The sequence below is a fragment of the Periplaneta americana genome, chromosome 15, assembly GCF_040183065.1.
Source record: "Periplaneta americana isolate PAMFEO1 chromosome 15, P.americana_PAMFEO1_priV1, whole genome shotgun sequence".
NCBI lineage: Eukaryota > Metazoa > Arthropoda > Insecta > Blattodea > Blattidae > Periplaneta > Periplaneta americana.
In genome coordinates this window covers 31,717,252-31,741,384 of record NC_091131.1, presented here as the reverse complement: position 1 = coordinate 31,741,384, position 24,133 = coordinate 31,717,252, and the positions used below count along the sequence as shown (strand labels likewise).

Sequence of the window (24,133 nt, the reverse complement as noted above, 5' to 3'; positions counted from 1 at the left end):
TTTGGCAACTCGTCATAAGATAATTTTCTAACTTGGATTTGAAAGATTTCAATGTTCGGCAGCCCTTGACTTCAGGCGGCAGAGAGTTCCAGTGACGAGAGGTAGCAACAGTGAAAGATTATGATTAATACAATGTGATTAATTCCTATCTATGACAAGCCACAAGCAGCAGAGTAACAATAACTAATCAAGTTATGAAATTAATCAAATCAACCCAACTCCAATCCAATAATTAACAATAGGTTTACATAGGCTACATATTAAATAACACTGCTAAACAACATCTATACATTATACGGGAAGATATCCATAAGGGAAACCAGAGCAATACTTATGGAAATAGAGGAGCATTTTCGGTAGCTACTTAAATAATTAAAATATTGTAAGCTACAGTTTATAATCTCCGGTAAATAGCCTAGTCGAGAGTTGAAAGTTCAACAAACGAATAAAAATCCGTACAATCGAGAGAATAGGCCTAGTTAACTTCCCAGCCCCTAAATTGAAAGAAGAATGAAAAGCCATGTAAAAAAAAGTATAAAATAAATGTTAACTTAAGACTTTATTGAATGACATTTTAGATAACAGATCTGTATAGGCCTATTTAGCATTAACCATTTATGGATTAAAAATGTCAAAATGTAATTAAGCTAATTCATGAAAGAATAAAAAACAAAACTAATCTGTGACTGTAATTTTGATAACATTCATATTCATACACATACTAACAAACTTAATACACCAGAAAATATTTTAAAACGATATGTATGGCAAACATTAACCTGCAAAAGAAAACCTCACTTCTATAATACTATTCATATAATACTAACCGCTAAAAGTTTTATGGTGAACTATCAACTTAAATAGCTTCATGTTCAATATTATTTACAAGACAACATGGGATAACTGAAATGTGAGAATAAATTACATAGCTGCACAGCACATTTTTTATTCACATCAGTCTTCACATCACAATCCAGCGCCTTCTATATTTATTCATCCATGTATTTACTCTTGGAAGTAAACAAGTTAAATATACAACCTGTTGAGTAAGTTTCATTTTTAGAATTATTATTTGTACCATACATAAGTTACTGAATAGCATTAAGTTTTTCTTTAAGTTTCAGTAACAAAACATTAAGTTTTCTCTACTTGTAACTTGTTGACCAGTGGCGCCAGTGGTCCTCCCATTGTCAAATGTTTTGGCGGTACCCCCCTTACATTGAAGCAATATTGTGTGCCTGTAATATTATTTATATTCTCTTATATTGATATTTGAATTTATCCCATTTTAGATTTTGACTTCTCGCAAAAGTGACAGCAAGAGTTTGAAAAGATTCTTTATATTGCAATGTTGACATGTATGAGCTAGATTATTAAAATTATACTTCTTTCTTGGATAAAATATGCACTGTACTGCAACAGGGAGAATGAGGACAGTGTTGCGTAAAAGAAGCAGGATAATTATTGCGTTGAGGTAGTTTCCTTCATACTCCTCTTAGACACCTTGCATAATATACGAATCTGTGACAGGTTAGTTTTGGTTAGTTTAGACCACTGCCTGCTGGATCGCATCCTATAGCTGCTTGGTTTAGACTTTTGTTATGTCTTTTCACCGCCTGCTCGAACGCATCCGATGGTTGCTTATTTCTGCCTGCTCATTCAATGGTCAAACATGTAACATGAATACAAAAAAATTGCCGCTAGATGGTAGCTTCTGACGGCCTATGAAGCTTGTGAAGCTACAGTCCCGAAACAAATTAATATTTTAATCACATAATATAAACATAAAGCATAAGATCAAGTGCTGGTGCTGATACAAATTGTTAAAGCCATTTAACTACTTACAATAAATTCAAAATAGTAGAAGGCGTAAAATTGTAAATACTGAATGGAAGGGGGTTAGGGTTACCATTAGAAGAAATTCTGTAGGAGGACATGGAATCTAAAATAAGAGGACATTGCTGAAAAAAGGAGGACTTTTTAAAAATTGGTATGAACAAGATTAAAGATAAAAAAAATGGCTCACCGTAGTCAGTTTTCTCACTAGTTGCTATATCAGTATTATATCTGTACCTTACTTATCGGTGAAGCCCACTTTGTGCACAAGAACCTGAAGAGACAAATTTATATCTTGTAACAAATAACTATGGAACTGTTCACAGGACGTGTCATTGAAATTATATTTCACCATGATGATACCTCTGTCTTCGTTGGCATGCGACTTCGTTCTTTTGTCCATTGAGCAGATATTAGGGGAAATACTCTCTCAGCACTTCTATTGTGACTTGGGATAAATAAATAGAATTGACGTATTTTTAAGAGTGCTGAGAAAGTTTCAGTGCTCGTAGAATTATGGAATTGAAGAATTTGCACTATTGTTTAACTACACTTAAATCTTTGTCCAAATTAACTTAATTGGCATATCTTTGTACATGGCAGAATAAAATTGATAAAATAGCTTAGAATCATGAATAGTGACATTTTTAGAATGTAAGAATTCAATGCATGTCAATAGGTCACCATATCTTATGGTTTTTTATCTGCTCCAGCTTCAACCATTGAAAGCAGTTAAATTCTTTCATAGGTTTTCACCATTTGTTTAGATATTCTATGCATATCACACATTATTCAATATTCATATTAATTCTAGTTGAAATGCGAAATGCTGGACATTTCAAATTTTTTTAAAAATGCCTGCCGGACAGGATAAAATGATTAAAAAAAGAGGACATCCTCCTTTTGCCGGACGGATGGTAACCCTAGAGGGGGTTCTATGATAAAAATTTATGAAAGAAGAAAGGAACTATGACGCAAAAACAAGATTAAAGGGTCAAGGCCTATCAACTGGCTGGTGGCCTTACGTCCAGATACCTCAGCAGAGGTGAACGATCATCCAAAGAGAACAGAGGTATTGTGTGGTCAGCACGATGATCCCCCCACCCATTATATCTCGTTTACGAAAGTAAATTTAAATATGTCTGTGCATTGGTTTGCTTTTTTATTTCTTCTGCATATTATTTATTATAGTTTGTATTCAGAATAGCACCAACAACTCTCACTTGAATTGTACAAAGTATTCTAGTAGCTATATAAATATTTGGAAATAATCTGTCCAGGTAAAATTCCCTCACTATTTAAAAGTTTGTCCCGAGCCATAGCATCATGGTCTAAGGCATAATGTCTGAGACTCGCTTAATGGAATGCAAGTGGTTCATGGGGAAGAAATTTTGGCCAGTTTATAGGACAAGGGCCTACCCAGCACCATGACAAATTTGGGGAGTTACAATAGATAGCATACCACCCTAGCGCAGCCTTGGATTGGGAGACCAGCTTCTTACTCCTGAGCTATAACAGTTGCCTAGTTTTACCTTAACCAAATTGTAACATCATCTTAATTCTACCTAACTCACTCTAGGCAACAACCATACACTTTTGATGGAGAAGTAAGAGCCATATGTACTGCTGTGAAACAACTGTTGTGCAGGTCCTTCCCATTTCCAAACATTGTCCTCCTCAGTGACTCAAAAGCAGCGATATCTGCAATTGGAAACTACTTACTACAACCAGCTAATGATGACATTCAACAATGCAGAGAAGACATCAAGAAACTAAATAAAATTGTATATCTGCAATGGATACCTTCTCACTGCGGTATTTCCGGGAATGAAGCAGTGGCGTAGCATGAAATTTTGAGCAGGGGAAGCTAACTCAAGTTGTCTTTCATGTAATATGAGAAAACGTATTACAAAAATACAGTCTTAAAATAAATAGTAGTCAATTTCAAGTCAGCAGTCGAAGATTGGTTAGAACATCGTAAGTAACACCAATAAGGCATGACCTCAAATGATACGTAGTAAAATATGATTTCACGGTTTACACATATCTCTTAACAAATAGACATGTATACGTATAACATTAGCTCACTCCCTGTTATACTTAGAGAAATCACAATATTAGTATCATTACGTAAGTATGCGTCTGTCTTTTGGTTGTGTCCTTCATTGACAGCAAGGGAGTCAGTCATTTGTTTTTTAAATCACACTTTTGTTCGTAAGTCAGTCTTGATAATACAATTGTCCTAAAAAATTCAAGTAAATTAGTGTCAGGAACTGTTATTTCGCTCATTATTTATTATATCAGCCACAATGCACTTCAACTGAATACAACTGACGAATAGGGATAACTCGGAAACTACTTATTTTAAATGTTAAAGCTAGCTTCTTTTCGAGCCTTGCGACTAGGGTAGCTTAGGAAGGGATGGAAAATCTGCGGGGTGGATTACACAGAAGAAACCGGTCTGCTTGGAAGCTGGTGTGTGCAGGCTTCTTGTTTACTGCTGCATCACAAATAATCCTGAGCTGCCGCATCACAATATTTAACGCGTAAATATAAATTCTATTAAAATGAATAAATAATTTTCTCCATAAACTGCAGGTTTATTATGAAATTATTATTAACTGGGGAAGCTAAGCTTTTTAGCTTACATTGACGCTACGCCACTGGAATGAAGCAGCAGACTTTCTAGCAAAGAAAGGAACAACTATCCCCCTTTCATATTCTAACATGCTGCCATTCCATAGAGCATCTACAAATATAAGCAGTCGAGTGAGACAATGTTTCCATAAGAGTTTGGAGGATCAAATTAAAGATAAACACTGGAAGGACGCACTAAGCTCCACTCTCCCCGAATGGCCCAGAAGAGAAGCTGTTGAGACGTTCCGCACCGCAGTAGGTCATGACTGTCTGGCTAATCACCTCCACCACCTGGGTGTATTATCCAGCCCCCACTGCATGCTCTGTGGATGTTCCGACACCATGGACTCAAACCACATTAAGACTTGTCCTGCTCTTTCATCTGTCGGCTTTGTGGATAGGTACTGGGAGGCCAGAGAAAGAATGCAGCAGTGCTGACATCCTCTCCTTCACAGTTTCACTTGGACATTGTTCACTTTATTTCGTTTTGTTTCCTTTTAGTTTTTATCGCCATTGTACGGCCAATGACTCTAGTCAAGTGCCACTGCATTGAATAAAAAAAAAATCTTAATTAGCACCTTATGCCACTAAGCGTCGGCGTACCTTGTTTTGTCCATTTCTTCCACTCTGCTCGATCTTGACTCATTCTCTTAATCTCCATCTTAGTTTTCCCCTGCTTCATTCCAACCTTTTCTATTCTATCCTCCCATGTGTTTCTCGGCCGTCCTGTTCCTACTTTACCTTCCACCCACGTTTCCATCACTTTCTTCGCTTTCCTATCCTCACTCATTCTATACACATGTCCAAACAATTCAACTGATGCTTCTCTACAATCTCACAAATTGCCTTTTTTTTTTTTTTTTTTTTTTTTTTTTTACCTCTCCTCGTATTTTCTCATTATTCTCCTCAGATATTTCATCTCTACAGCTTGGAATTTTGTAAATAACATAACGAATTAAAATGAGAGAGAGAGGGAGGGAAGGAGAGAGATATATGAATATATCTACATATAGTTATATTCAAATGACGATTTGCTCTGTAGAGACAGAAGAATGTTTGTATAAGGGAAAAAAATTCATAGGTAATTTTATATATAAAATACAATTCTTATGTAGCCTAATATGATTTATATTAAGCGTACCTACTAAATTCGAAAAATAAGCAGGCCTACATTATTAATACACTGCAAAGACATTTATAAAAACATCTGTTCTAAAACTATTAAGAAGTAAGTATAGTGTGTGTCATTAATATCTTCGCAAACTTCTACTTTAAAATTGGACTTTGATGTAATTCTGAATGTAATATTCATGACTGATCAATAAAATATTTTGGTTCTACTACTGAAAAAATGTATTTCATTGATGTATCTTCAGAAGTTTTAAATTGATGTTTTTCGAGTTCATTCTGTGATACATTCTTGACTTCCAGAAACATCACTGTTGATAAATCACTTGCTGCTATTGAGCAATCAGGAAAGAGATAGAAACTGGTTATGGCACTTTCCAGTATTGTGTTATATAATTTCTAGTTAAGATTTGTTGACTTGTCAAGGGCAAACATCCATAATGTGATAAGATAGCAATACAGCAGTTGATCTACATTTTGTGAAAGAAGAAGACTGTGTAAATACTTGAATGTACAGAACAGAGTATGTATATAAGTTGTTAAACATTTTCATTTGTTCCATATAGTTCCCGATTTGAGTATTCAACATGGCAGGAACTGTGCTCAAGAACCCACCTGTTGCACATAAACCTTTTTTTGTTCCTCCACTCGAAGAGGTGGTAAAAGGTAAGCTTCTGAGAAAATCTGTGCCTTACTTGGAGATGATTGTCGACTCTATGTTGAAAAAGAACATCGATCAGCTTCCAAAATTTTGCCTTTTATGTAAATGTGTTCCTCATTGTTTTCCCTATGTTATTAATATATTCCAGAACAGTGTCAAATAATTGGTTTAGATTTCCATTTTTCAAGTGTTACAACATGAGAGTTTCGGGATAACGGACATTAAGAAAAACATGAAAATAAATAAAAACAAAATGTTTTAAAATTAATAGTATTAGTACTAATCTTAAAAAAAAAATTAAGAGAGAGAGAGAGAGAGAGCGCACGCACGCACCCCCCCCCCACCCCCCGCGGTGGAAGTGACATATTCCTGCAGATTTGCAAAGCTAATAGCTCATGTTGCATGTAAGAAAAAAACTATAATATCATATTAGTGGGAAGTTATTTTTTTTCAAATGTTTAACCTCTCATTCGATAACTATTGGGATCGTGATTTTTGTCCATATTGATAGGAAAACTAAAAAAACGTATTTCAATATTGTGGATGGTTTTCGTGTGAATTTAATTTTAAAAATTTCTAAATTCACGCAATTGCATGCTGCGAGAACACCGAGTTACTGAGTTCATTGAACTCTCACATCTGTATCACGAGAAACCATGTGTTTGCGGCAATGTTGTCGGACTGCAGAAACTTGAAACTTAATTATCTAATCAACCGTGCATTTAATCACAAAACGTAATACAGTATAGATTTTCTAGTCATTTCAGTGTACCCTATCGTCCCTTTCAGTCTTCAAGATTATTTCACTTCCATCCTCTATATAATTTCATTATTGAACTAAATAAGGATATAATGAATTAATTATTTTCAATTACTGGTATTAGTGGAATTTAAATTTAGATTCATGGTTAAAAAAACTGTGAATTGCAAGTTTCACGTAAGAGTTTTCCTAATAATCAGTATATTTTTATTTTTTAGATTATAAACATAGTAAAAAGCTAATATGCTAGTTTACTGATTCTCAGTAGCGGTAATATTACTTGATTGCTCTATTATGTTTTATTTCACCTGTTTTTCTTACTATAAATACAGTTTTTCTTGGTAACTGAAGACCTTTCTGTAATAGATTTCCTTGACATACAGTACCCCATTTGAAATATAGATTCAAGTTCAGAATCATAAAAAGAAGGATGAACGAAAAAGGAAGAGAAAGAAAAGAATAGAAAATCAAATTAAAACAGGGATGTCGTGTGCTTTTTCTTTTTTGTAATACCATACTCATACAGTAATGTAATCCAGGGGCGTATTTTGCGGGCTACCGGCGGTAGCCCAAGGAAATTACAAAAGAAAAAGTTTATAATATAACATAATGTAATAATTTTGTATTATTAGTTTTACCATAGTAATTAAAATTAAAGTAATTGTTAGATATATTCTGTGTAATAATAGGGTCAGCGGTAGCCCAAACCCTTTAACCAGTATACGCCACTGGTGTAATCATCATAAAATGATCAGTGACTTACACACTTGCGTCACTTGCTTAAAAAAAAAGTGAAAAGAAATAAAGGTTATCACGAACATTTCAGAACTATAAACCAAATGGTAAAAAATCTGAAGAACCATTGGATTGAACAACTGTTAAAGGTTACAGGCAATATATGTCAAGCATAACATGATTAATGCTTAATTTATTAATCATACACTTCATGTACTGGTATTTATATTTGATTGCTTTTGAGTCTCTGTTTTGATTAATAAAGATACTTTCTCCCATAATTTTTGTAATTTGCATCATAGTACCAATTTTTTAAGTGATTGAGACAATATTTGTTTATTTCTTCAAAAAAAAGTAAACTCTGGACTGTTTTCTCAAATTTTTTTATAAAAAGGAATAATTTTCATTATTACAGGACTTGGTATATTATGAGTGACTAGGTTATGTTATTATGGAAAGGTCATTAAGGCGTTTTCAATAAGAAAATTGTCATAAAGCAATACATTTGTTCTCAGAATACTGTAATTCAGATCTTTGATGGTGAAGTGAAACTAATTATTTGTGGAAATTCACCCATGCATAACAAGAAGGGTTTAAAACCGGTGACCACTAACTCTTTAAGAAAGAGGTACCGGTACTGGTACCCTTTCCTATCTACGTAGTTTCCTGTGCTGGAGCAGGAAAAACTTAACATTGCAATGAAGAGTAAAAATAATTTTATATATAGAATAGTTAATTTCTGTTAGGAAATCATTTTTCACAAACTGTACCATATCATTTGCCAGATTATTCTACGTAATATAAAAATTCACCAACAAATCCTTGGTTTTGATTTGGAGCAAATGAGCATTGTGTGTTGTTGATTTAAAATAGGCCCATTAATTCTTCACCAATAATTATATTTTACGTGCATTGTTTCCTTATAAATTGAGTCATAAATATTGAACTTGAAAATAATCCGTCCAATAGTTTTTGAGAAGTTGTTGCAGAGAGACAGATAGAAAAGAAAGAAAGCCTATTCAAAATTATTTTTTCACTGTCAGGGATGCTGAAACGGCCAGTTTGTATGAATATATCTAAACCAATTCCTTGTAGCACCCTAAGATTTTTCACTATACTTTGTATAATGAGAAAGTGGAAGCCATGATATCACATCCACTTTTAAACATCACTTTGTTTTTTCATATGTGAATCTTATTTATTTCAGTTCTCAGCAATGGTTTAACGTCTAATTTTGCTAAAGTTGAGGTTGATATTGTTGACTGCCCAGATCTCACAAAGGAGCCTTTTACTTTGGCGTGTAAAGGTGAGAATTATGATATAACAGTACAGAAATTATTCATACTACCTCGCAACCAACAGAGGAGTGGTAACAGCCAAACGTGATTACGACTTATGTTGCTATGGTTACTTTTGTTGAAATAATGAAACAATTGTCTTTAGAGACAATTAATATTAGGTACCCTCCACAAAACTGGCTTCATTTATACACCTACGGATCCTTGATCTCCAGAGAACAAGGTGCCGGTGCAGGTGTTACGTGCTGTCTCTTCTCACTTTTTAGATCTCTTGGATATGGAACAACAAGCTTTGATGGAGAAATCGTTGCAATAAGTGAAAGTCTCAGGAATCTTCTATGCCACATCAATAAATTTAAGAATGCAGTTATATTGTCAGACTCCAAAGCAGCTATTCTATCAATAGTCTCTAAACACATACCTTCATCTCAAACAGCAGAAATAACTAAAATGCTCTCTCAATTAATATCACTCAATAAAAGAATTGTACTCCAATGGATACCATCCCATTGTGGAATCCTGGGAAACGAGAATGCGGATGCATTAGCAAAGGGCAGCACTGCTACTTACAGACCTGTTACTATTTATTAAATCTACATACTTAGACTTCAACAAACAAAATTTGATAACACAGTCTCAAGGAAAAAAATGGAACTCTCTGCATCATAATCCACAGTTAATTCCCGATTCACCACGAAAATCGTCTGTAGCTGCATTTAGATTGGCAACAGGCCATGATTGTTTGGCCAAACACCTGCATAGAATTGGAATATATCAGTCTCCTAACTGCCCATTGTGCAGCTCAAACCAAGAAATGGATTCGGAACACCTCAGAATCTGTGCTTCAGTGGCTGACCATGATAATATCTTTGAAAAATATTGGAGTGCAAGAGGTCAAATGACTTTATTGTCAAATGCCTGGCATTAGAAAACAACAACAACTTTTGTTATACTTCCAATAACCAACTTTCACACAGTTCACAATGTCACTTATGAAGAGATGTGTCCTATGTAGCGAAGTGAGGTGTTTATAATGCAATACAGTTATACATGGTATAACTACTCCTGTATCATAGGCAGTGAAGTGAATTGCAACCAGTGCTTCATTTTCATTCATTGTGGACTGTGTCACATTTCCTCTTCCTTAGCCACCAACATAGCTCAGGTGGTAGCACATTTGCGTGTTGACTAGGGGTTTGTGCTCGGGTGTGGGTTTCATTCCTGCGCCTGGGCTGATACTTGCTTGGGTTTTTTCTGAGGTTTTTCCCCAATCATAAGACACATGTCAGATAATCTATGGTGTATCCTCGGCCTTAGCTACCACATACCATCTTGTTATCACCAATTCCATTGATAACCCAGTAGTTGGTACAGCATTGTTAAATAACCCAGTAAAAAAATTGTCCTCTTTTATGGCGATGTGGGCAGTTATTACTATCTCAAACAAACAAAACTGTTCCTGCCTTGGTCAAGTAGTGTAGCCTTTTTATCATTATCAAATATTTATTAATTTAATTCATTCATAGTTTTCTGCCAAAGGGCAGATCTTTCACTGCAAACCCAGCATTTTCCAATATTTTCTATTTTCTGCCTTCCTCTTTGTCTCCGCATATGATCCATTTATCTTAATGTCGTCTATCATCTTCTGCTCCGAACTCTTCTCCCATTTACCATTCCTTCCAGTGAATCCTTCAGCAGACAGTTTCTTCTCAGTCAATAACCCAACCAATTCTTTTTTCTCTTCCTGATCAGTTTTAGCATCATTCTTTCTTTACCCACTCTTTCCAACATAGCTTAAAAAATATTCTGCCTGCTTCATTCTTCTCCATATTCAAATTTAAAATGCTTCTATTCACTTCGAATCTCTATACGAGATTTAATTCTAGCTTAAATAGTAACAAAGCCTTATAATCATTACCATTTGTATGTAAATATGTTTGAGTATATTTGTGAATATGGCCCAAATTATTACTAATAGTAATGATAGCAGCATTTTGTATTCAGAAGCATTTAGGCGAGTAAAAATTAATTAAGGTGGGCTCCTCCTTCTACACCTCTGATATTACATGTTTATTCCACTAATGAAATTGCTATGGAAGTACAGGTCAAGGCAACTGCTTCTAATATTCAGTTTCTCTTAGCAATGAAATTACTACAGGAGTAGATTATTACAAGCCAAATATTTCGTGTCTTCCACATCAATGGAAATGCAATGGGGTTAGATTATTACAGATCAAGGACATGCTGCAAATTTTAATTTAAAAGCATTGGATTTACCTTGCAAGTGAGCAAAATGTTGAAACGTTAGTGATGTATTAAGACTACTACTTAAATACGTTTGTATGTAAGTAATATTTATATCATTTGCTATACACAGGTCTGGGTGGTAAGCCACGGCTGATTGAAGTCGGTGGCCCACCATATTTGCTTCCTCTTGTTAAGAGGGACAAAGTGTATGATATGAAAGACCTTGGAAAACTTGCTGATGTTGAACCAGCATTTCTGATAGGAGCTGGTGCTGGACCATGGCCCTATGCTGGAGTTAACTGTGAGGTAATCGTGAAAATGTTTAATTTATTTGAAGATTAAAATTTAAACACAAGCATGCACAGGTTGGGGCAGATTTTTCAACTACCTTAACTTCCTAGCTAGGTCCATTCAGCTTCGTATAATATTTCTGAATAGTAAATGATATTGTATATAAAATTTATGTACAGCATTAAACTTGAAGGCATGCAAATGGACGCTTCTTGTACGAAAAAAAAAAAAAATACTGATAAAATATATTATTTCTTTGTGAAACAAGATTCAGTAATTAATATGGTTAAGATTCCAGAAACATCGAAAAAAAAATACGAGCACTCAACACTTAACCCCTTACAAAATAAGTTTATCTGAGAATACACTGTTACAAACTTTTCTGAAGAATGAATTTCTTACAACAATTGCTGTTCTGAAACACTAGGCCTAAGTCATGAAATGCAACACAATCTTCATTGAAAAATGATTTCACAACAAGCATTGACTTTACTGTAACAGGGATACACATACACTACTGAACTCTAATCCAGAACTTTTTTACAATTATCTCACCAAATAAAGTAAGATTCAACAATGCTTAATCTGGTAGCAATTTGCTTCATGGTAGAAACTGTTTTAAGAACATTTATACTACCAAGATTTATTTCAAATCATCCGTCCTCAAGTGAGGTTGACCACTGGGATCCGGAATTAACAAACATAAAAGATAAAGGGAAATGAAACAAACAAAATAATGATTCGATTTGTACATTAAAACAAAAATTTACGTGTTAACATATAGATGATAGTGTAGAATTTGAAGAGAGGCCTTCAGAATTTCCATTACAATTTTCTGAACCTCATCCTCATAAAAGGGAATTTTGAAGGATTTAAGGATATTACATGTACATTTTGATAAACAACCCCTCGCTCCAAATAGTAAGCCTGTAACATCCCAGTTGTAAAATGCCATATTTTTCACTGAGGTATGGAAGAAAAGGTACATATTTAGCTCGCTTATCATCATTTATCTTCGGTGCTTGATTCGTGTCTCGTTCAAAGCAAATCGTAGGGTCTAAGACCTTCGTTTTCTGGGTTCTTCTATTGATGGCAATTATATCGACTCTTCTATGAGAATCATCTTCAGACACTCAATGAATCTCCTCATGTACTTCCCATCCTCTGTTTCTTAGCAGGTTGGCAATTGTTGTACGGGCAATATTGCCAATGGTGGCTCCTCCTATAGCACTCAAGTGTTACAATACATTTATTTGGTTATAAAAATACATTTTTATCGATTTACATACAAAAGGGACAATAGTAGTTTATACTAATATACTTACTACTGACATCATAACGTCAGTTTTGAAACGTTCTTGCCAAATTTTAAGTCAACATATTCACTCTATTTAATTTTTTTTTACTTTATAATTCATTACATACGGTACTTTATATGTTTATTTTAATTGTCTGTCAACAAATAATATGTATAACATTACAAAATTCATGTAGGAGAGTATATGGAGTCCTTCTGGGCTACTTCCAATGGGAAGCAGTTAATAAAATTAAAAATAGAGTAAAATTGCATTTTATGCGTGAGTAGAAACTTCAGTACCCAAGATGAAGCCAAGGGTGATAATTTCCATGAGTGCATAAAATATGTTTACTCTCGTGTGCTATAGATGACTCATTGTGTCTGCATAAGAGGCACCAGAGCCCTATGTTCTTCCTTCCCCGATGAAAATGTAGATCTGTAAAGTACAACAGACTTCCACCAGAGGTACGATATATAAATTAGATGGCTGAAGACGAATGTGCAGCATGGCAGATGGTGGAGCTGGTTTAGCCAGGCAGCACAATCGACACGCAACTCATTCCATTACGGATGCACAAAAAGCCTACTTGAACTGAAGTGCTTAGGGATGACCCATGACCTACTTGATAAGCACCTCTACTTCTACTTCTAACTCCTGGCTCCTTGCATGGATTAACTGTAAATGTGCTACCAGATTTGCCTGCATGTTTATTCTAAGATTTTCTTCATGCACTTCTTAATTTTCTCACTAGATAGCAAATGACTTCATTGTCAAGTGCCTAGGCATTGGACCAACAACAACAATTTTCTCCCTAAGATCATCGCAAAATGAAAGGAGTAGGCTGTTAACTGACATTATTTATCAGTGTCATTTTTGAAGTTTCAGAACATTCTAATATTATATTGAAATGATCATTTATGGTTTCTAGATGATGGTGAATCTTGAAGTAAAGGGTGGAAACGCTAATAATCACACAAGAATATCAAAAGTGAATACTAAAGATGGAAGCTGCATACTTGAACGACTTCCCGACAGTGAAACACGATGTGCCTTACTTGCCAACATATTCTGCAGTGAGGGAAAGCCTGGAAAAGTAAGTTGTAATTTTATAATGTATTTATAGTTTAAGACAGACGTGGGCATTTAAAGAGATGCGCCATACTACTCTGATTGCTGCAACACGCATCACCTGTTAACGTAATACTCAGCGGTGGATCGCGTGAAGTATTGAAACACGAAACGTTAAGTAATTACGCAGGACAAAAAGATACACAGTTTTCTACTAATGTTATTTTTATGAATAATGACAATGAAAGAAAACAAATACGAACTATTTTACAAAAAGCTGAAACATAACTGTATTTCTAATTTAACCAATTACTGTAAAAACCTTATAAAATGATATAAAACGTACAATTCCACAACAGTTAAAAAATAATGCCATAATCTGAACCTGTTTGTTTTGAAAGGGCATCAGTCACTAATTTGCATCCTTTCAAAATAAAATTAAGAAACTAAGGAAAAATAGATTCTTAACAAAATATAAAGCAGATTACTAAGAAACAGAAAAACAACAATTAGGCTATTTTTTAAACTTCTTACTGTAGTTCTTTGTTGTTTTTGTCAATTTACGGCAATTGACTCATGTCCTTAAAAGAAAGGATTCGTTTATTCTTCTTCGTCACGTAAATCAGCAAGTGTTTCAAAATTGGGAGTTATGTCAGACATTGCAATTGTGAGCTGATAGAATAAATTTTCGTCTGAAATGCGTGATCTAGATTTGGATTTTACAATGGCCAACTGAGAAAAAAAAAACTGTTCACAAATAAAGGTTGAGCCAAACATAGAAGCAATTTTCATAACAAAACTCCGAAGATGTGAATATTTTACTTTGCAAAGTTGTTTAAGCTTATATACATCTAAACCAGCCATATTTGTGCACTTTCACTTGGGGTTTCGCGGCCAGACAAGCTAACCGTTACTCCACAGGTGTGGACTACTATTATTATAAAAAATAAAATAAAAAAAAGGTTCCATTAAAACGAGTCTTTTCATAATGTCGCTCAACGTGCTAGTAAATTTTGTAGCATAATAAGCACCTAACGCTTTCCCCTTCTTCGCAACAAAAGAATTCATTTTTCCATTCTTTGTGGAAATATTTTTGAACTTTTTTAATTCAGGAGCTTCCTTAGTGAGCGACATTTTTTTTAGTGAAATCCACCGCTGACCGCCAGTGCTTCAACCGGTCGGACAGGTACCCCAGGTAGGGGTGTGGAGGGAGGGAGATCACGTTCTTGCGTTCGACTCTGTTCGACATGTACTACTGATGCCCACGTCTGGTTTAAGACATAGTCTTGAAAGCTTGTGAAAAATAATATTTATGAGTCATAAATATTTTCCCATTATCCATATGATGTCTTATGCTGGTCTGGCATTATACTTGTTCTGAATCTCAGGAGTTACACTGTATATTTGCCTTTAGCCTGAAACAGAATAAAATCTGGAAAGCAGCAGCAGAAGTAGTAGTCCTTGCTTTAAGATAAAACAAATTGTTACAGTAAAACTTTTCATATTGAGAGAAAAGATGAATATTGACGAAAACTTATTTTTTTTTCCTGGGCAAATCGCAATATAGCGAACGTAGAAGCTCCGCCCACGACCCCTTCCACTTTTCCCCTACTAGCTCACCAGACACTCTACGTGATAGGCGAGTGTTGTGTCGAATACACATTTCATGTGGGTGGGGATAACTTCCCCTACTGGCGTTTGCTATATTGCGATTTATCCTTTTCCCTATAAAGCGAACTGTATACACTTGCATAAATTTATCAAAGTCGTACACATTGTATGTAATTCTTGTATAAGTATAGAGAGACACAGCTGAGTAAATAATAATAATAAAAAAAAACAATAATTCGTCTCGTAATTTCAGTATCAGGAATCATACCAAGACAAAATTCCCTACAAACTATTCAGAAAGCAGTTAATAGAGACTCTAGCAACATAGCAAGACAATTCTTAGCCCGAAGATAACCAATAAAACAACATGTTGTGATCATTTATGTAACTGCTATGCCTTTCAGAACTGGGAATGTTGATGATGATGATGATGATGATGATGGTTAGTGGTGATGGTGGTGGTGATAAGAAACTCATAGTACTTTTATATATTATCATGTTTGGTAAGCTGTTAATGTCTTTTTACTGTTTACTGATAAGTAAAAAGAATTCAATTTCTGTTGTTGCCACAACTTTACGGTGTAATATATTTTCCTGGAAGATAAGGTGATGTGAGAATGTTGATTAGCAGAAGTGAATTTAGTCAGAAAGCTAGGATGGCCTCTGGCAGTAATATGTTAAAAGATGAATTCGTAATACCATCATGATTTTAAATTATTTTGTTTCAGGTTCTTAAAGTCAGCTGCAAGAAACGAACTGGAAAAGATGACTTTATTGCTAGCATCAGAAAAACTCTACAAGCTCATTATAAAGAGAAAGCAGTGGGTAAGTATACATACATACATACATACATACATACATACATACCAGTACGCACACATATGCATAGTGGAGCTTTGATTATCACCATTAATTCAAACTAGAAAACTGCAATTCTTACAGTACGACAACCAAATCATTTAAACCCTTTTTATAGCAACATTTAGTCTCGAAAGAAAATCTAGCCACATATGGATATGTTTCTTTTAGATCATAACTTTGAATAAGCATTACAAGAAATATTAACACCTAACACTATCATATTGTTGTAATTTAATAAAAAAATCAAATCCATTACATTTCTTATAGGATGTTAGCAGAGAAGCTTGATAAATGCTGTAAAATTCGATAAACCAAATTGTGTTTTTCGATTAAATACCGTCTAATCTGTTTACAAACTATGACACTGAAATTAACAGTTGGTATGCTGTCTACGTAACAAAGACAATGGAACCAGAAAAAGACATTAAAATACGTGACTCCATGCTCAAAATTGTGCAAATGTTAGTCATCCAGGAGAAAAGTGCCCGTACATGAGCCAACAACAACTAATATTAGTGGCATTTCGATATAATAGAATGTAATGGTATGAAGTACCAAACAACAATAGAAACGAAAGCTGTGAACAATAGATACCCACCAGAAGAATGGTTACATATCTACACAGATGGGTCTACTATCGATAACAACTCAGGATCAGGAATTACGTGTGTGTTATTCTCATTTTATCAACCAGCAGGATATCATACAACAAATTTTGATGCGGAAATAATGGCTATTCATATCTCACTTCAACACCTACTATACAGAATAGATAAATTTCAAAATGCTGTCATTCTCTCTGATTCTAAAGCAGCATTATATGCAATAAATTCATATAAAATGATGTCAATCCAAATTAAAGAATGTCACAAAATGATCCAACAACTTCAAAAACTACAGAAAAGAATTCAATTGCAATGGATACCTGCACATTGCGGAATTGCTGAAAATGAAATTGCTGACTTTCTTGCCAAAAAGGATCCAATTTAATTCAGAATACAAATACAAGCCTACCTTTTACATCCATCAAAAGACTAATTAAAAATAAATATAAAATCAAGCAAAACCAAGCACTTTGTACCAAAGCCAAAGATAAAAAATGGAGCATTTTAATAAAAAAACCAGAAATTATTCCAGAAATACCACGTAAATCTGCAGTAGCAAAATTCAGACTGCTTACAGAACACGATTATTTGGCCAAACACTTGAATAAAATAGGAATTTACACAAATTCAAATTGCCCTCTATGCAACAAAGAAGAAGAAATGACTGAAGATCATCTACAAACCTGTGAAGTTCTACCTGATGGATCCACCACAGAGAAATATTGGAGAGCAAGAACGCTAATGGCTTGTTGCCAAAGCCCGGCATTAGATAACAACAACAACAACAATAATAGAAACGACAAGAATTGAGGAACGTTTTTTCAAAACTCGATATATGCAAAAACAAGTTTTTTTTTCAGAAAATGCGTTTTTTGTTTTTTGACAAGAATTATTTATTTAAAAATATGTGTATTTCAGCACATGTAATTCAATGAATAAATGAACAAGATGGCGTAATTAAAATTGTTACAGTCTATTGTTTACTATTTGAAATCAGATATCAATTTATGAAGGTTTTTTCAAAAGTCGATAAATGATAAGTAGTGAGTGGAAGATGCTCATGTAATCCTGTTTCTTTTGTCTATTTTTTGTTTTTGTTTGTTTTTTTTTTTTGCATAAATTCCAGTATTTATTGATTTTTGACATACACTTTTACATTATTTATTTTAGATACACAATAATGGATACATTGAACTAACAATGTATTACATAAAGTAAACTGAATAACATTTTTATGTAATTTAATTTTAATTTAACATTTTTTCTTTATATTGTTACATAATTTATTTTAGATACACAATAATGCATACATTAAACTAAACAATATGTATCATGAAGTTGCTAAACTGTATAACATTTTTTTTACCTAATCTAAATTAAATTTTATTTGAACATTATTTCTTTTATTTTTTACTTTCAGTTGCTTTCTAGCACATCTTTGTAGAAATCCCTTGCATCGTCAGTTATTTCGAAGTACTTGAGTACTTCTTCCTTACTTACTGCATTTATCGACTTCTGCTTTATCTATTCCTGATCATTTATCGAGTTTTGAAAAAACTTCATAGTTTCCCTATTTATAAGTAAGGCAAATATCGTCTTTAGAAAGAAATGATTGTATGGAATCATGAAGGTCATATAGGTTATATGGATGGTGTGTGTAACTCAATTTTTCAAATTTTGCATTTATCGAGTTTTGAAAAAACGCTCCTCAATTGAAGATGACGATAATCGAAGGTCCTTATGTGTATATGTTTTTCTCATCTCGCTCTCTCTTTTTTTTTTAAACTGGTTATTTTACAACGCTTTTTCAACTGCTGTGGTTATCTAGCGTCTGAATGAGATGCTGATAATGCTAGCAAAATGAGTCCAGGGTTCAGTGCTGAAAGTTACCCAGCAATTGCCCTTATTGGGTTGAGGAAAACCCTGGAAATAAAACTCAACCAGGTAACTTGTCTCAACCTGGATTTGAACCTGGACCCACTTGTTTCACAGTCAGGCAATCTAACTGTTAATCCACAGTGGTGGACCTCGCTCTTTAATCTATTTTCAATACAACATATGTGTTGTCAACATGTATAATTGCAAATAGCTATGGACCAATGAGATTTTGAATCTATGTTGTCAAGAATTGAGAATGGAACAAGATAGTCATGAACATCGAATTTTGCCTTTATTCATGAACAAAAGGATCTTGTGCATGCAGTATGTATCCTACATTACGTCTACAGCTTTATTTTTTCATTCAATGGAAGCCACATTTAGGATCCTTACCATCTAAAAAAAATTACTCTACACTGGGTTTCAACTCATGGTACATGGAATTAGAGACAAGCTCAGTAATCACTAATCACATGGGATAACCACTCCTAATGAATCATTATCAGCACTTACATTATTATATGTAACATCTTTACTTATCTGTGATTGATTGATATAGTGAAGTACCCTTCAACTTGTCTGACTACTAAGATTTGTGTATCTAATCAAGAATTTTTCACATTCCTAGTCGTGTTTATTTTATATCCATATTTTGGATCTTTCCTTATCTACACACTGCGGCACCCAGCATGCCGCACCTCCACCTAAAATAACACAGGATATCACATCAACAACGAATATCAAGGAATTGATGATCATGATTCAGACCAGTGGTCGCCAGCACTCGCGGAAGTGGGTTACGGGTGCAGGAGGAAGCATACCCGCCAGCAGCCACGAATGCACTCTGGTGCTGTAAGAAACCTGCGGGTAAGAGACGCTAGCCCGAGAGTGTAGTGTTTTGATGACTGCTGGTTTAGATGCAACATTAAAACTGCAAATCTTAAATGTTTTGTACACTATGACTGACTCTATGCAAGTGCTGGTATAAAAGTGATGGGGGATTCATACGATCCCTGTAATTGCATGAAACATATATGTTCTCTGTTGGGTTTTATTGTGATATTTGCATTTTTAATGAATTGGTTCTTATTTGTAAGGATTGTGAATATGATCTCACCACGTAAGGTCTATGGAATACAATAAATGAAATTAAATAAATTTAATGCAATTTAGGTGTTGTATTATTAATAACTTAATAATACTTCTAGAATATGCCATTAGGAAAGTTCAAGATAACACAGAGGGTTTGGGTTACATCAGCTTCTTGTCTATGCGGATGATGTGAATATGTTAGGAGAAAATCCACAAACGATTAGGGAAAACGCGGAAATTCTACTTGAAGCAAGTAAAGGGATAGGGTTGGAAGTAAATCTCCAGAAAGACTAAGTATATGATTATGTTTCATGATCAGAATATTGTACGAATGGAACTATCAAAGTTGGAGATTTATCCTTCGAAGAGGTGGAAAAATTCAAATATTTTGGAGCAACAGTAACAAATATAAATGGCATTCGGGAGGAATTTAAACGCAGAATAAATATGGGAAATGCCTGTTATTATTTGGTTGAGAAGCTTTTATCATCTAGTCTGCTGAAAGTTAGGATTTATAAAACAGTTATATTACCGGTTGTTCTGTATGGCTGTGAAACTTGGACTCTCACTTTGAGAGAGGAACAGAGATTGAGGGTTTTTGAGAATAAGATTCTTAGGAAAATATTTGGGCTAAGAGGGATGAAGTTACAGGAGAATGGAGAAAGTTACACAACGCAGAGCTGCACGCATTGTATCCTTCACCTGACATAATTAGGAACATTAAATCCAGACGTTTGAGATGGGCAGGGCATGTAGCATGTATGGGCGAATCCAGAAATGCATATAGAGTGTTAGTTGGGAGGCCAGAGGGAAAAAGACCTTTGGGGAGGCCGAGACGTAGATGGGAAGATAATATTAAAATGGATTTGAGGGAGGTGGGATATGATGATAGAGACTGGATTAATCTTGCTCAGGATAGGAACCGATGGCGGGCTTATGTGAGGGCGGCAATGGACCTCAGGGTTCCTTAAAAGCCAGTAAGTAAGTATTATTAATAATTATTTTTCCTCTATTTCTTTATTGAATCTAGTGTCCTGCAATGTTCGAAAATGAGATAGGCAACCAAGACAATAAAAACTTTGTCTTATTTCATATGAAAAACTAACTGCAAGACCTGTGCTAAATTCCTTAAGTGATCAAAACATGAAGGGATGGGAGTGGAACAAACACGAGCCTCCTCCTGCAGAGCAAACATAGGACAATATTGAACTTGATCATACTCGACAAACTTCATTTCACAGTCAAACATGCTAACCATTGTTACATAGTGATGGACCTGATTCATGTTAAAGAGATAATTCGTGAAGACAGAAAGATTACTTACTAGTGCCTTCAAGAAAGCAAGAGTTCAAATTTTGCCAAAATCAATGTTCTTCTGTTTATGGGCCATCCATGTTCACTGGATTTAGCACATTATGACTGTCTACTCTTTCCAACACTAATAGCATTGATGAGGTTCTGACAAAATACCTTCAGAAAAGAAATAATTAGAATGACAATTTCTCGTGTTATCACCTTGATCTAAACAGAAATTTACCCACCTGATTCATTATATTATCTATAGGCCTATTTAAATTATCGGAATTTGCAGATATGAATGCTGGTACGGAGAAAAAAATACTGGGAATTTTTTTATCAAATCTTTTATAGCTTATTTTGTTAGTTTCAGTTACAAAATAGATATTTGTAAACTTAAATGTGCAAATAATGAAAAAAAGGTGAATTATGTCTTTTTAGGTCTTGGTGGAACTTTTCTTCTGAAAGAAGGGAAAGCAAAACAACACATCATGCCCGACTTTTCAACAACACCTGTCAATACTGATGAAGAGGTTGAAAAATGGCTCCATTTTTACAACATGTCAGCTCCACTTATTGCAGTTGGCACTCTAGCATCAGCTGATCCTGTAAGTTAACTTTAAGGCTATATTTTTTAGAAATATCTGTAAACTCACTTTCTTCAAATAACAATACACTTGAGATTGATGAAAAAAGAATGGAGATTCAAGAAATGCAATTTCTTAGATCGATAATTAATGTATATAAAGAAATAAAATTTCCAACAAAATGCTTAAAGAATATTTGTTATTAAGTAATGCAGTAGACAATATTAAACATTACCAGTTAATGTTCAAAGAATGGATAACTTGAGACTTCCCTAAAGAAAAAGAAGAAGCCTGCAATATTATAATTAATGAAAACCTTGTAGTTATCTTACAATTAGGCAACAAGGTTTTTATTCCACTATTTATTATCTCTCTCTAGAACATCCCACACTTCCGTTTCCTTTTGGTAATGTTCGTACCATTGTGTGTTATAATATATATATCAATAATTTTCATTCATTTAAAGGGCGTAAATGTTGAAATCATCACTATCTTGGTAGAGCCCTCTAAGATCTGACTGTAGAAATAATGTGAAGACTCAAGATTCCCGGTAACAGATTTGTATGTAATCAGTTGATAATAACTGGACATATATACCAAGCTGTATTGTCATTCAAAAATGTATTCCATCGAATTCTGAAACTTAACTTTTCTATCATTTCCGAACTACATACAGTTTCCATCAGGAAAAACTTATGACCAGAGGAGTTGCCTACTTCAAATATAAAATTTTTTAATTGAATGTTTCACAACTGTGTTTACCTGCCTTTTACCAGGGACTGGATCTTCGACTTCAGCATTTCCACAGCTTCAGCCATCACGGTGAAGGTGGACACTACCACATAGATACTGAACCTGATACTGTTGAGTATCTGGGGTACTTTTCCTTGGCTGAATATGTATACCGTGTTGACCAGCCAGCTGAAACTCATCACGTGGGAAGAGACTGAACCTTCCTTTTGAAAATAAACAATGTACAGAAATAAAACTGACTTCTGTGTATGGTGAAAGATTCCTTGGTTGCATTGTGTTTTGACATATTTTATATTTTTGTCTAAAGAGAAATAAAATTATTGAAAGATATACATAGATTTATTGTAATTTTTACTGCCCCTTCTTAAATACAGATGCTGATGTTGTTAAGTAGGTCTTTGGCCTAAAATAAACTTTGTCTAATGACAGTATCTTACCACTAAGGCACCTCGCTCAGTAAACTTTAACTTGTTCTTCAATAAATTTTGGTTGTGTTTTCCATTAAGACATGACCACTTATAATAATTTCTATACCAATATTTCCTGGCCTAGTTGTCTCATAAGTGGTGCCTTTTTGGTATCACTTGTGAGGTTTCAGACATGACTTCAGACAGTTGACTAAACAACAACATCATTGTCGATGTGCATTAAAACTACGAATTTTTGCGAAAGTAAAGACCACTTCGCAATGAATATTTTAAAAAGAGATAATAAATCTATTTATTAAAGTAATGAACATCAACCTAATACGAATACAATTATTTATCTATAAATACAGTGTGTTTGTATGTACAGTAGTGGCAAAAAAACCGAACCAACCCTTGTTGCTGATTTCAGAGCCTTGTTCACTCCAGAGCACGATAAACTGGTAACTAAGACTTTCATGGTTCGAATCCTGCCTGGGAAGAAAACTTTTTTTATTCCTTATTCAAATTTATTACCAATACTTTTCGATTGCAGCGATATTTTACTACATAATTAACTTATTCCCAGAACATGAATTTTACCAGCAATTGAAAAGTATTGGAAATAAATTTGAATAAGGAACAACAAAAAGTTTCCTTCCCAGGCAGGATTCGAACCATGAAAGTCCTAGTTACCAGTCTATTGTGCTCTGGAGTGAACAAGGCTCTGAAATCAGCTACAAGGGTCGGTCCGGTTTTTTTGCCACTACTGTACATCTGAAAGTTAGAATTCATAAAACAGTTATACTACCGGTTGTTCTGCATGGCTGTGAAACTTGGACTCTCACTTTGAGAGAGGAACAGAGATTGAGGGTTTTTGAGAATAAGGTTCTTAGGAAAATATTTGGGGCTAAGAGGGATGAAGTTACAGGAGAATGGAGAAAGTTACACAATGCAGAACTGCACGCATTGTATTCTTCACCTGACATAATTAGGAACATTAAATCCAGACGTTTGAGATAGGCAGGGCATGTAGCACGTATGGGCGAATCCAGAAATGCATATAGTGTTAGTTGGGAGGCCAGAG

At 34.5% G+C, this 24,133-nt stretch overlaps 2 protein-coding genes across 4 annotated transcripts in view; one reads left to right on the top strand and one right to left on the bottom strand.

The window, feature by feature from the left end:
• The window catches only part of Iml1 (GATOR complex protein Iml1), a 105,589-nt gene extending 104,625 nt beyond the window's left edge, over positions 1-964 (bottom strand). For all 3 annotated transcript variants that reach the window (XM_069846908.1, XM_069846909.1, XM_069846910.1), the window contains exon 1: positions 828-964. In XM_069846908.1, the coding sequence (XP_069703009.1) occupies positions 828-870 (43 nt within the window). In that variant the 5' untranslated portion in view covers positions 871-964. The remainder of the gene's footprint in view (positions 1-827) is intronic.
• Positions 910-22,972, top strand: LOC138714788 (ester hydrolase C11orf54 homolog). The gene is made up of 8 exons (XM_069846921.1): positions 910-1,046; positions 6,168-6,267; positions 8,965-9,063; positions 11,433-11,608; positions 13,820-13,984; positions 16,299-16,395; positions 21,744-21,910; positions 22,666-22,972. Exons 2-8 carry the CDS (start codon positions 6,189-6,191, stop codon positions 22,837-22,839), a joined length of 957 nt encoding a protein of 318 aa, XP_069703022.1. The 5' UTR covers positions 910-1,046; positions 6,168-6,188; the 3' UTR covers positions 22,840-22,972.
• The last annotated feature ends 1,161 nt before the right edge of the window (positions 22,973-24,133 follow it).